Source organism: Ostrinia nubilalis, chromosome 2 (genome assembly GCF_963855985.1).
Source record: "Ostrinia nubilalis chromosome 2, ilOstNubi1.1, whole genome shotgun sequence".
In the NCBI taxonomy this organism is placed as follows: domain Eukaryota; kingdom Metazoa; phylum Arthropoda; class Insecta; order Lepidoptera; family Crambidae; genus Ostrinia; species Ostrinia nubilalis.
The window spans coordinates 8,794,355-8,809,062 of record NC_087089.1 but is presented as its reverse complement, the minus strand read 5'-3'; the positions used below and the strand labels follow the sequence as shown (position 1 = coordinate 8,809,062).

Genomic DNA, 14,708 nt, shown 5'->3' with positions numbered 1-14,708 from the left:
AAATAATAATATAATTTCAATTATTAATTATATCTATACTTTGTTACAGTTCTTTATGATCATTCATATTGCATTCCAAAGAAGTCAAATCCAGTTGAACGAGGTATGTTTATCTAAAATTATACTAATAATATAAAAAGGAAATATTTAATTGTTTGTTTGTATTTGATCGGCTCCGTAACTCGAAGCCAAGATAGCCTAAAGTGCGGGTTAGAACCCCACAGCTTGAATATTGTAGTAAACCCACTCGTAACACAATTTAGCTTAGAATGTGTGTTGAGTTAGAGGGACTTTAGTAATTTGTGTAATACAAATTCTTCAAAAAAAGTACCGGACCAATTTGAAAAATTTTAGGCAATCTACATTAATTAGCCAGGTCAGCTAGTTTAATAATATTTATAAGCTAGTAATTTTTAATGTGAGCAAGACATGTACTAGACTGATTGTACCCTAAAGTTGGGTAAGAACATGACATTTTATTACCCAATTCACATTTCATTATCTGCTTTCAGTTCCCCTTACAACTACAACCAAACAACTAAATTCAACATGTTTGGGAGCTGTGGATATACCAGATTCTGGTATTTCTGCGAAAACAACTTTTGAACCTCTTCCTTCTACTTCCAATGCACCAGAACATATGACCTATAAACCCATTACTCATGGTAAGTGTACAAACTAATTATTTACCTTCTAAAATATGCCTTCCCTCAAACTAAAGAATGCCACCCTGGATGCGTTCTGCAGTCTGCAGTCAGGTCAAAATGAACTTATATGTACAACATTCTAGGTTTCTGTACATTTTATATTAATGCGATTTGACCATGCGGATACGAACAAAGAACGCAAAGCACACGTGACTGATTGCCTTATCACGACCACTTACAGATTGTCTTGACATACCCGCAGACCGCATCCAGAATGCAGAACATTAAAACCTCTAAATGCCTTTAATTTAATATTATGTCATTGTTATTGAAGGTGGGCCCACGCTTCATATTTTATGAGAAGAGCTATCATTATCCTGTCTTTGCATTTTTTTAAAACTTGATAATGATTGATTGATTTGGAAATAATATGTTTCATAAAACAACAAAATAAATTTTAAACTTATTTGCATATTTATAATATTTCAGATGATAAAAACATTTGCCATCAAGATGCACAGGCAGAAATATTAGTCCACAGTTATAAAAGACCTAAGAAAAACATTGAAATGAAAGGTAAGATAAAACATACCTAATTTAAAAAACTAAGTAAAATTGCTGATTAATTAACCAATATTCAATTCAATTTGCTTTAATGTTGTTTTTTTTACTAATGGAAATGTTTTTATTACAGACACTTCATCAACATTTACAATTAAAGAGAAGAGGCTTTGGCGACAGTTACAAAATGCAAAAAAATCAATAAGGAATATAGCGAAGTCAAGAGTGAATTTAGACAAGTTAGATTCGATAGTGCTGACATCGTTAGTAAAGGATGTAGTGCAGAATAACAAAAAAAAGTCACAAGGAAAAAGGTGGACTTTAGCCAACAAAATATATGCTTTGGCTATATTTAAACGGTCCCCTAAAGCATACCGCTATATGCAAAAGCTGTTTACGCTACCAAGCACTAAAACGCTCCAAAGGATTTTAAAAAATATACCAATGGAGCCTGGTATAAATAAAAATATAATTGATATGTTAGAGGCAAAAGCATCAAGTATGCCAAAGGAAAATAAATATTGCTCGTTAATATTTGACGAGATGGCGTTAAAGAAACGGATAATTTATAACGAAATTGCTGATAAAGTGGATGGCTACGTGGATTATGGAGAGGGCGAGAACATGGGACGAGAAAAGAAAATTGCAGACCATGCGTTAGTGTTTATGATACAGGGTGCTAAACATAAATACAAACAATATATTGCGCACTATTTTGTGGAAGGCACAATATCAACAGCAAAACTGGCAAGAATTATATCGGACATCATCAAAAAATTAAAAGAAATCGGATTTATGGTTCTAACAACAGTTTGTGATCAGGGATCTACAAATATAGGAGCTCTTAACATGTTAAAAAGAAACTGTGGACAAGGCATAGATAGCAACTTTTTCTCTGTAAATAATGACAAATTTTTTATAATCTATGACATCCCTCACTTGTTCAAATCATTACGAAACAATTTCTTTAAAAGTGGAAATATGTCTTTCGATGGAAAAATTGCACAATGGAGGCATTTGGTAGTTGCAGAAGAACACAACAGAAATTTTTAAAATTTTAAAAAACTGAATAGTACCATTGTAAATCCAACATTCAAAACTAAGATGAGGGTGAAGTATGCTGCGCATGCTCTGAGTAATACCGTGGCAGCTATTTTAAAAATGATGGCATGGAAAGAAGTTTCTGATTGCAATGATACAGCATTTGTGATTGAACAGTTAGATAAACTATTTGATTGTACAAATGGTCCATCATCTTTAAATGACGTAAAGAAAGGGATCCGGGAAAATGTTTCCACATCAAGTAATCACATTGAGTCTTGGACCTTTTATACTGATAAGTTAAAAACCATAAAATTTATAACAGCAGAAAACACGATACTAAAAAATGTTAAATGCGTAAAGGGATATCAAATATCTATCAAATCCTTAAACGATATTTGGGAAAAGTTAAAGAATGAAGGGTTTAAATATATGAACCTTATGCCCGTTTTCACCAACAATCCCTAATTTTAAAGCGACCTTTATGAAATATTAGGTAATACCTAACAGGAATTTCGTTTTCACCAACACATAAGGGACATCTTAGGCCTTATGGGAGCACTTTAAAACAGGGGCCCGATTTTCGGCCGCCTAAGTGTTAGGTGACAGTTATATTGTCAATCACGCTTAAATTCGGCAAAATGGAAACTGAATGAAATGATTTTTTTTGAAGCTTTTTATGCAATTGAGACAGTGGAAACACTTTTTCACTCAAGTTTATTCAGGCGGCTACATAAAAATATTATAGAGTGAGACAGGATTACATACGGTATAGATAGTAGGTATTGGTCACTCATAACTTATCTCATAACCAAGCTATATTTCTGGCTTCGTTTGTAGTCCCTAGAGCCCTAACAATACCTTATACCTAATTAGATATAATAAAGATTTGATAGGAAGGAGGGCTGCACAAAGGCTTTCTTGGCCTCAGTGCGGGTAAATGAAACACAACGCGGACGGTTGATAGGTATCTGGTTTATTACTGTTATGCTATTGCTATATACAAGATTTACACAATTCAATGTGTCCAGTCCAATGTGCCGTCGGTGTAGAGTGCCTACGATGCACGTTGAGGGTTCATGGGCCAGTCGGCTAGCACGTAGGTCGCGGTCGATGCTGACGTGCTCGTACAGTATCCTTGTGGGCAAGTAAACCAATTTATATTTTTTCCTTGAGGGAAAAATTTTGCTTCATTTCTTTTTTCCATTGTCGTTTTTATCGTTAAATCGCACAAAACTACACACAGAACTCAACAAAATATCTATCAAAATCAATATGGACACATTGTACATTTTTATTTTCATATAATGTGGTGCAGCAGTCATCTTGACATTTACTTTTTTTAAGGCAAAGGAATTACATTATGCACCCAAACCACAGATTACATAATAGCCCAAATATCTTTTTTGTCTTTAATAATAACTCAAAAATACAAAAAGACATCAGTTTTGGTCAACTATTTCTTAGTTTTACTTTTATTTCATTTGTTTCTGTGAAATACGTAAGATATTCCCAATAAAATATTTTATCGGAAATTACCGGTTTTTCAAACGTCACTAGGCGCACGAAGAAACGCCACCTGACAAAAGAGTCCCTACTTAGGTTTACTATAGCATGGTGAAAACGAACTTAGGTTAGTGGGCAGTTTAGGCGATCGTTTAACCAAAGTGATGTTTAGTTAGCAAACGCTTAAGGGATTGATGGTGAAAACGGGCATAAGACAGTTTAACCAAGACTCTCTGGAAAACTTATTTGGAATCATTAGGCAACACAGTGTAACCAATAGAAATCCCACTATCACGCACTTTACTGCAGCGCTTAAAACAAGCATGGTTACTGGGCTGAAAGTGCCTCATAGCAGAAGTGCTAATTGTGAAGCAGACAACAATAAACATATGCTGGAATATAAAGACATTTTAAAAACTAATTTAAAAACAACAGAAATAAAAATTAATGTTCAAGATTCCACAGACACTGAATTTTATCCTGTGTTGTCTATCCCGGACCCTGAAAACTTAGAACAGCCCATTGAAAATTTGTGTAGCCTTGAAAACCAACCAGTAGTATATGTAAGCGGGTATTTAGCTGCCAAACTATTACAGAACAGTTCTTGTTTAATTTGTGAAGAGTGTTTGAGCGTGAAAACTCCTGTTGACAATGATTTGTATGCATATATAAGGTGTTATTTTTTATACTGATCATACTTTACCAACGCATCTAATAAAATCATACAAATACAACCCAAGTGTTTTTTAAAAAAAATTCAGGCTAGTTTTCGAGTAAAACGACAAAGAATGTTTCGAAAAAAATAAAAAATAAATCATCCTTTGAGCGCGCAGAGTATTCGTTTACGCACTATCGTAGTAGCCGGCCGAGGGCAACGACCGCTGCCACGTGCCGCGCCGCGTGAGTCGGCCATATTGATATGCCAGCCAGTCGCTCCGCGCCCACAGCCCGCGCCGAGTCGCCGATCGGCATGCGGGAGCGCCACAACATAAACAATCGTCCCAGTCAGTCCAATGTTGTGCCCAAACGTATTGCAGTGTGTGTGTGCGAGTTATTACAATGCCGCGCTTGATAAATAACAAAACGCAGGTGAAATTATGTTTCGGGCACACTAACTGGCCGACGAGAAACATTAACGAGTCGTAAACCTTCACACCTTGCTTGTTTGGAGCCGCGCAGCGCTTCAGGGAGCGCAGCCGTATCCTGACTTGACGAGATCCCGTGCGCTTCGAGGACGAAGTTCTGGATTTCAATTTCAATCACCGGCACAGTGCTGGCGGTACCCAGATGCGAGCGCCGCAGACGGCGGCTTTTGCGTAAAAATACGGAATGCCTTATCAAGGAGTTGTTGCCAGAGGGCCACGACCGGGACCGAGTTCTATCGATGGTTATTGCGAAGTCTACCTAGGTACATACCTACAGTGTGATTTGGACAGATGAGTGCTTGTTTACGCGAAAGGGACTTTTTCCGTAAAAAAGTTAGTGCGCGAATTGTGAATACAACATCCGACGTGGTGTCTAGTGAACAGCAAGCAAGTGTGCAGCCCGGAAGCATTATTTCAATTCGATCGTGGCTAGATTAGACAGTGCAAGACAGTGTTTACGTGAACATTCAACAAAGGCTTGACATTCAAAATGTATTGTGATTAGTGTAATAATAACCTAGGAACTTTAAATAACAACATTCAAAATAGGTAAATGTGTGAATAAGTAAAATCAATGAATCTAAAGTGTGATGGCAAATCATAATTTAGGAATTAAAACCAGGAAAATTGATCAGTGAGTTTTATTTACAACACATAATCATATTCAATATTAGGGTGCATTTCCACTGACGCGAAGCGAAGTAGTGATAGGTATGTACCTACCTATCAATTTTTTATTACGTCTCTAAATAAATTGCGTAGGCATTACGAAACCGTAGATATTGAATTCCAATTTCTATCCTTTTCTAAATTTCTAGTTTAACGCGGATGATTCGCCTCGGTTCGTTGGAAAAGTCCCCCGCTATTACACTAATGAAAATACCTACACTTATTTACCTACCTATGTGGCTAGATTTTATTTCTCCCAGCGCGTAGTACCTATTAACATGACGTAACATCGTACATACTCACGAGTGATAATTTTTGGTAACGTAAGTTTAGTGTAATCTAACCTTTATGTGTGTGAACGTTGAATGAACGCGCGCGCCCATTGTTCGTACTCGTATGAATGAAATGAGTAAAGAAAGAGAGAGAGGCAGTGAGTGAAGACAGGATGGTTGTAAAAATAATATCTTTTTTTTGTTAGGAAAAGTAAAAACAAAAACTAGCCTGAATTTTTTTTTAAAAACACTTGGGTTGTATTTGTATGATTTTATTAGATGCGTTGGTAAAGTATGATCAGTATAAAAAATAACACCTTATATATCTCTTCGCGAATGGTGGCATGATAAAAAATGTCTCGTTTATCCAACAATTCAATTATGTACCACCGTAAATGAAGCTAAACAATTTTATCATGACCATATCGATACCTCTGGGCTCAAAGGTCGTAAAGGACAAAATACCGAAAATGAGTTTTTTATACAGTTGTACTCAGAATTTCATTCTCTATCGATCTGTATATTTAGTTTGTCGAAATTCTCAAAAAAAGTGCCTTTACGACCCATCATATTTGATGAGCTAAACAGAATTCATCGTGAAAATTGGGATGTAAATACCATTTGATTTTTTAGTACAGTTAACGTGGTAGTAAAGAACAAGTAAACACAAATTTTTGGGCGTATAATATACATGTATTATATCTATTGTCCTTTACAACCTAAAATTTTCATACCAAAGTAAAGTAATTTGTCCTTTACGCCCTTAGATTATCTTAACCAATATTTCAAAAATCTACAAAGAAAGGACATTATAACAACTGAGTAGGTCAATTTTATAGACGTTTCTTATTGTATTTAAGTATGTGCGTTTAGAACAAACGAAAGAACTAAAAAATCATCAAAAATATGTAATAAAACTATTTTAGAGTGTAAAGTTTATGTGATTTGTACATATATAAAATGATGACATCTATCCACATCGGGTAAAGTAATAATGATTTTTATTATTTCTCATATTTGAAGAAATTTAGGTATTTGTCAGGTAAAAGATAATTATAAGATGATTTAAGAAAATGAAAACATGCTATAAAATTACATATTACCTAATTAAGTTAGGATAGTCATCATACAAATTTAAAAAATGAAAAAACTAGATGAGAAAAAGAAGTCACATTACTGTAGAACCATAAGGTGTCATTATTACCCGACTACCGATATGTTTTGTATGCATAAATCACACAAATGCTACACTTTACAATTGTTTTTAATGATTTCCTAGGAATTTTGACTAACGCCCTTGGTCAAAACTTTTGAGTTTTGACTGTAACAATTATAATAAATAAGTATAGTTTCTAAAGTTTTTGGATCAGCTAATAAAGTATAACTAGTAGGAAAAATATTTACGCTTAACATGGGAAAATATAGTGTCAGTTGAGACTTAATGTACTAAAAAGCGTGAATGCACTTTTTTTCGAAGTTATATTTTTTATATTAAAAATAATTGGCTTTTAAAAACGATATTGTGTAGGAGTACAGTAAGTGGATGAACTTTACTGGAATGAAAAATTTCCTACTTGTAATCTTACTTACCAAATATTTCTACTTTTGTACCAAGTACAATAACATAATTTCAAGCTATTATGAATAACAATGTTTAATCTATTTAGAATTTAGAATAATTATCGTTTGGTTTTCGTTTGTCCCTAATAATTCTATCCTATCTGCATTATCATAAGGTCAACTGGTTGACAGACTGCCCTATGGAATTAAGTCCGCCATTTGTAGTTTTTCTTCGAAAAATCATTTTATTTCATTTAAAATACCATAATTCATTAAAAATATGTAAAGAAATAGTATATTACATATCAAATACCATAAAACATTAAATATTTAAGCTAAATTATCAATTTACCCTTGCATAATACCTTACTTGGGTGTTCCGTTACGACCTATGAAAACCTATAAAACTATGTAAATTGTTATTTATTACCTTGGTTTTGTAGGTTTGTAAAATAAAAATAGACTTACGACCTGAGTAACTTGCCTAGGACGTATATTTGAGGGGCGTAAAGGACTTTTTATTGTAATTTTGAGGGCGTAAAGGAAATCTATCTCAGTAAATACAGCCCTAGTCCAGTTTTTCAATAACTCTTCGGAAAATGCTGTGAATTCTAAGCACTTTCTTCTTAGGTCATATTTTAGTAGCTCAAAAAACAAAAAAGTTACTGTCGAATAAAAAAATAAAAAATCGTTTTTTGCTTCTCCTGAAAAGTCGTACTTTGTCCTTTACGACCTTTGAGCCCAGAGGTATCGATATTGCCGACCAGATATATATGGAAAATGTTGGAAAATTCATTTTCTTAATGTTGAGTACAAATTGTAATTTTAGTTGGTTTAAATGTCAACAACATAATAAAGAAATTTATGATAAGATGTTTAAAATATTAAGTTACCTTTTTCTAAGAAAAAGTTGTAAAATCATTAATGACAGCTTCATAAAAAGTGAAAACAATTTTGCTGACAAAAGTAAAAAAGCACAGCAACAAAGCATTGAAAAGTAATCTTGAGGCTGAGGTTCGATCAGCTGATAAGAAAATTAAAGATGTTTATAAATAAAAATCCTATTTTTTCTTAGAAAAAGTTGTGAAAATAAAAGTTTACAAAATTATCATTTCTGTACTTTGTTATAATTTTCAATAATTCCTCATGCCTACAACTGCTATGTCATGTTCAATACTTATTGTAATATACCTACCTATTTTATTTCGAAATAAATAATTTACGTTACAAAACTTCGTTTTACTTACACATAGTATAAAATAAAAATAGTAATCATTAAAATATTGAAGGTTCCTATACTAGATATCGATATGCAATTACAACCCTAGCAAAGTATCGATAATCGATAAGTTATTACGAACGTCACTAATACTGTCAGAAAATAAGGCATTATGTTGGTAGCTCCGCCTGTAGTTTGTGCGGTTGGTAAAGATTTGCGGGTCGTTCTCTAAAATGCATATGTGTGCGTGAGCTCAAAAAATATCTATGGAGTGCCGTCTCTTACTCTTTTATGCTCTTTGGTGATCATTGGTGATCATCATCACGTGTGCCTAGTTATTCTTTAGATTGATTTTATAACTTTTGCATAGATACTGCTGCTCGATATGCTTACGAATAAGTAATTTTCGATGGATTGAACACAACAAGAGCTCAACGATGAGACTAGAAGCGGCACTTGCTCTATGAGAGCACATTGTCTTAACAGTAGAAGAATCGTGGTGGTACTATTTAAATCCTCATTGATCTTCATTTTTGATATATTTAAAGGTTTATCAAACAAAATGGAATTCAGAAACATTAAATGTCAGAAGTGCAGGCACATTCTTTTAGAAAACTACGATCCCAACAATAGCTTTTGTGATACAGATAAATGTGACAGCTATAATACTAAAAACTTTATACATTTACCAGAAGATAAATTACCAGTTTGGATAAAATCCAAAATTGAAGAAGAAGAATGGACTAAAGGTAAATTGCATTGTGAAAACTGTGGGTTCAAAGTAGGTTCCTTCGATTTCATTACAGGAAGAAAATGTAAGTGCAAACAAACAATCTTGCCTCCTGTTCATTTTATATCCAGTCAAGTTGACAGACCTATTGTTACAACCAATGTTATATGTAATAAATCATGAAGCTATTTAATTATTTTATTTTAATGCCGAGTTGTGGCATTCATAACCTTCAAATTATCAATAACTTACATTGATCTTGGTCAACTTGGTTATTATAATCATCATTCAAATTTTAGCCACAGAATATCAACTGCTGAACATGGACTCCCCCAATGATTTCCTTAATGACCAGCTGGTGATTATAAAAATGCCAGTTTAGACAAGTCAAGTTTTTTATTTACAAATTTTAATAGATATAACTTATTCTACATTCATATTACTAGGTAAGGATTCATTTATTTCAATATCTCTGCACTTAGCTGCTTGTAGTTCCCTTCGAATCTGCAACAATCATAAGTAATGTTACATAAGAATACAGGTCCCAATATTAAATACATTTGATAAATTAAAGCTAATAAAGTAATAACCTAACAGATAATCCAATAACATACCTCTGGCGTGATAGTTGGATGAGACTGCTTCCGCAACAACTCGAGGAGAGCATCTCGTTGTTCTGTAGATATATCTGCTTTATAACGCTGAACGAATGTCAGAAGGGCTTGATGCCAAAGAACTGGCAAATTGCGAGGATCCATCTGAAACCTACAAGAAAAATAGCACAATTTAAAAAATACTCCTGAGCAACTATTCATGAAATTACTGAATAAGTTAATAATACCCTCACCTTAAGAAATGGAATACTACTGAATCAACAACTCTATAGGGCAGAGCATACTTTTTATCAAAAAGAATGCGTAAAAATATGGAGTTAGCTCCTGTGTAATCCATTTCTGCAATCTTCAACATTGCTGCGCTGGAGTGAAGCACTGGGACTGAGTTTCTGGCCAGGACGGATCCCACAATTATAGCTTCACGTAAGGTGCAGTCTCCAGACTATGAACACACATTTTTAAATAAACAACTTGAAAACATTGAACTGCATGGTGTGTAAAAATTGTAAAAATGTAATTTGAGAAGCGACACTAATCGCAAATTTATTTGATAGCAATTGTATGAACAAAACAGAAATAACTGCAATACTTTTCTACCATTTAAATAAATTAATTAGTTAAGTTGGCTCCCTATATTGTTGTTTCTAAATCACAAGAATAATAAGATCTAGTCTTATATTCTCATTTACCAATGAAGTGAGGTACTTAATAATTTTGTATTTTAGAAAAATAATAAAAATTCCAAAAATAGACTTACCTCCAAAAGGGGCAACAATATGCCCTTCATGAATGCACCAGGCTTAAATAAGGCTTTCCGGAGAGCTTGATATAAATGAAAGTTCAGCCTCTTGTACTCTGCCAGATCATCTCTTACACGGGGTAAAAGAACTAAGTTGTAAAAACGCTGTGCCATTTTCTCCTTTAAGTTTGATGCAAATATCCTTGTTGCCTTTAAAGAAAATACATTACAATGATACAAAGCAACATCACCATAACAATAGTAAAGTAACAGTGGAAATATTTAATTAGAATCAAATCAACATCTGCTTTGTTATTACCTGATACATAGCTGCTGCTGACCATGTAGTAGGTTCAGTTATGTACAATATTTGTTCCCAGTTCTGTAGATGGGGTACCATTTTGAAAGCCTTGGGTAATTTACCAGATCGGTACTTTTGTAGGACATCCCTCACACCCTCATACATAGTTTTTATCCTAAAATTAAAAATTGTTATACAGTTCTGTTACAGATTTAATTTTAAACAATAATTTAACTAGTAGGTTAATAAAGGCAATAAATACATTTTTATTTATTTATGATTATGATTATTTTAAATAAATAATAAAAATAGGTAGTTAATAGTTGGGTCTTACCTGGGATCAATATTTTGTAATTTCAAGGTTTCTATGTCAGAAAATTGGGTTTGTAATTCTGTGTGTTTATCTGTGATTTTGTCTTTTATAATATCAGCAAGTGTGCGAGTCCTATCTGGTTTGGAGGACATAAACATTCTCAAGGCTTCCTCATCGTCTTCATTTATTTCAATGTTGTCATAGTATGCATCAGGTTCAAGATCGTCATGATCAGACCCAGAGTTGTCGTCAGACTCAGCATCTGAAAAAAGCATATATAATACACATGAAGTTTTTGTATAATACATATTATAGGTCATGATTTGGTGATGTAGGTATAATTCACACATACATTAGAAAAAGTAATGGTGTAATATCTGTAGATTGGGTTGACTGAATTAAAGTTACCAACCATTGTAAGTTGCAGGCAACTGCACATGTTTAGCAGGTGAAGGTCCCGCTTCACCTTCATCCAATTCTGCTTGCTGTCTCCTGGCAGCTTTAAGAATTTTTTTGGATAAGTCTGCATTAATAAACTGAAAATTATAGATATTTTATTACCACAGGAAGACAGCCCGTACAACAGTAATAAACAATGTGACACTTGTACTGACTGAACTATAGAAGACACAATAGAAGTATAGAAGATTTATATTAATATGGCTCACCTCCTCGTCGTCATCATGCCTGCTCCTTTCTTTCATCCTATTTTTATTCTTCACAGCATTATTAGCCTCTATTTGATCAGCGAGCGCAACATTTTTCCCGATTTGGGAAGGTTTCAGTTTTTTAGCTTTACCCATATTTAACCTTATGACAAATTTAACTTTTTCTTGTTAATTTTACTGCTAAAACTTATGAAGCGTTAGTAAATTTAATAAACTACTGCAAAAAGTAAAAATTCCTAAATTCACACGTGCTACGACGTTCCGTGACTGTCAACAGTGTCAACATCACTCTCTAATCTGTGGTCAACATGTCAGACCTGTCCTGTCACTGTCAACGACTTGTAGTTGTCAATGTCACTGTCAGACATTTTTTTTTTTAGTTCGATTCTTCTTTTCTTTTTGTGAGAAAAGGCAAAGGCGAAATGAGATATTCAGATTTTTAACCATTTCAGCGCAGCTCCCAAGGAATGAAATGGGGCGAGTAGAATACTTTAAAATAGAGTTGAAAGCTTTTGGAAACTAAGTTGAAAACGTGAAAATTATGCCTCCTTGGTGTTTGGTAAAATTGGAGGAAATAGTTTTCGAAGGATTGCATGGCAATGTCTCTATTTTTCCATATTTAGAAACTATAAAGGCCGTTTATCCCACTTAATTTTAAGCTGCGTGTGTCAATGATAATTATTATTATTACAAAAAAAAAGTACCTATAAAATTATTGAGCATAATTCATTTAATATAATTTTCAGATAGGTAAATTAAAGCATTATTGATTAATATGATTAAGGAAATTAAAATAATACAGATTAGGATTTTACGAGTATAGTTTACAGCAAAGAAAAAAATAAAATTTGAAAACATTATTTCATCTATATTCAATGTTTTCACATAGGTAGGTATAACATAAAAATATTTATGAAAAAAATATTCATATACAGAAATATCTACAATCCTTTTTTGAAGGCCAAAAATGTATTTATTTATTTATCAAACTAGCGCTACTTAACAAAACTTAACCAACCGGAAATTATCATTATCATAATTACATGACTGCACATTGCAAGCTTTCACTTGAAACTTTTAACAATTGATTTAAATTCAAACACCTTTAAAACATATAGGACTTGATAAATCAATTTAAATTTCCATCCAAGACCAAAGCACATGAACTTATAAGTAAAATTTAAGCTATACCACTATATTCCTTGTATAAAAGCACAAAGTTTGGTTCATAATCTAGGCTATTGTTTTTCACTATTTTAGAAATACTTGTTTATGTTACTCTATATCAGGTAAGTCCTCTTCATCAGCAGAGCTTGAATCATCCTTTTCGTTTTCATCACCAAAGTCACCAATTTTATCGGTGAACATGTTAGAAAACATATCATTCATGTTGTCACCTTCCTCACCGCTTTCATCTTCATCTTGCCAGCGCTCAAAGTCTACTTTTAGCCAATGGTGTTTCTTTTTATCACTTGTAAGAGTTGGCCAGAATGGTCCGTCCGATTTCTTAAGAAGAACTACATCAATAAATCGGCCTTTGTTGCAATGAGTACTTTTTTCTGGGTCTATTTCACCATATAACGGAATTTCAACTTCATGCAACTTCTGATCTGGTGCACATAATCCTTTAAAATGAACTCGTTTATTGTCGATTTTAATTTCTGGCTTTTCGCATTCAACATTGAAAGTTAGAAATATACAAGCACTTCTTTGAGCCCACGACACCGATGGCGGAATGACCATTGCTTCTGAACTCATACTGAAATTTAATTTGAAACATGTTAGTAAACAAAAGAATACAAATTATTTATAAATCTCACTGCATATTAAACTTACTTTTGTGATATTAAATTTGCCGATTTTTCAAGCATCTATTATTTAGCACGGAACCGCAGACAAGCAACAAAATTAAGACGAAAAACGAGAATCGAGAAGCGAGCGACTTTTTGACTTTTTTTTTTTGCCATCGGAATCGAATGGTCTTTGACATATGATAACAAAGATGGAAACCATCATGTGCTTTGAAAATGAAGCTAATTATCTTTACCTTCATGGCTTTGAATGGGTCCTCTTCTCCAACCAATAGGTCCAGACAAGTTGCACTTTTTGATCAAATCCAATATCGAATCCCTTGTAACACCATATAAAAAGGCCTTTCAAGAACCGTCTTTTGACATAAAAATCTGACATGTTTTGGTATTTCTATAGGGGGCCAAGTTGGGCCAAGTATCGGCCCCCCTAGACAAAATGCAAAATGTCGTAGCTGGGACGACGGTTCAATGTAAGAGACCAAAATAAACTAGAATAGAATGTATTTACTGCTGCTCCACTCTACTTCTCTTATGAATGACATAAGAATTGAAACGATACGATTGTAGTACGATGCTATCTATCGGATACAAACTTAAACCATTACTATTATATCCTTGCCGCACTGCCCGCACTGTCATTCGGTTGTTATTACGTGCTCTGTGAGGTTGTCATTTAAAAAAAAATAGATCTGTCAAATGTCAGTTTTTTTTCCAGTTTCTTTCGTTTCGTAATCGTTGTTTTTGTTTCACAGTTTTGTTTGTTTGTTTAAATTTATTTAGACTAACACAAAAAATATTTAAGACGTTACATGGACCATGCTTCATAGGATCATTTCTTGCTCTTCGATAGACCTCCACACTATGTGAAACCACTACAAAAAATAAATTACGCTAAGATTTTGTATCGTGTAT

The 14,708-nt window shown here is 33.5% G+C and overlaps 2 protein-coding genes across 2 annotated transcripts; both read right to left on the bottom strand.

Moving 5' to 3' along the window:
* Positions 1-9,731: 9,731 nt before the first annotated feature.
* Positions 9,732-12,254, bottom strand: LOC135082119 (bystin). Its single transcript, XM_063976872.1, has 8 exons — positions 11,986-12,254; positions 11,730-11,853; positions 11,339-11,579; positions 11,023-11,179; positions 10,722-10,913; positions 10,198-10,406; positions 9,965-10,115; positions 9,732-9,854 (listed from the first exon to the last, which is right to left on the bottom strand). The coding sequence occupies exons 1-8, from the start codon at positions 12,118-12,120 to the stop codon at positions 9,774-9,776; spliced, it is 1,290 nt and encodes a 429-aa protein (XP_063832942.1). The 5' UTR covers positions 12,121-12,254; the 3' UTR covers positions 9,732-9,773.
* Positions 12,255-13,058: 804 nt separating this feature from the next.
* Positions 13,059-13,940, bottom strand: LOC135082108 (uncharacterized protein CG16817-like). Its single transcript, XM_063976861.1, has 2 exons — positions 13,822-13,940; positions 13,059-13,744 (listed from the first exon to the last, which is right to left on the bottom strand). The coding sequence occupies exons 1-2, from the start codon at positions 13,854-13,856 to the stop codon at positions 13,261-13,263; spliced, it is 519 nt and encodes a 172-aa protein (XP_063832931.1). The 5' UTR covers positions 13,857-13,940; the 3' UTR covers positions 13,059-13,260.
* Positions 13,941-14,708: the final 768 nt, after the last annotated feature.

Coding starts and splice junctions, on each gene's coding strand:
- LOC135082119 (XM_063976872.1), bottom strand. CDS start 12,120: ATGGGTAAAGCTAAAAAACTGAAACCTTCCCAAATCGGGAAAAATGTT. Junction 11,854..11,985: donor GGCATGATGACGACGAGGAG/GTGAGCCATATT, acceptor TATAATTTTCAG/TTTATTAATGCAGACTTATC. Junction 10,407..10,721: donor TATTGTTGCCCCTTTTGGAG/GTAAGTCTATTT, acceptor GTGTGTTCATAG/TCTGGAGACTGCACCTTACG.
- LOC135082108 (XM_063976861.1), bottom strand. CDS start 13,856: ATGCTTGAAAAATCGGCAAATTTAATATCACAAAA. Junction 13,745..13,821: donor GCAAATTTAATATCACAAAA/GTAAGTTTAATA, acceptor ATTAAATTTCAG/TATGAGTTCAGAAGCAATGG.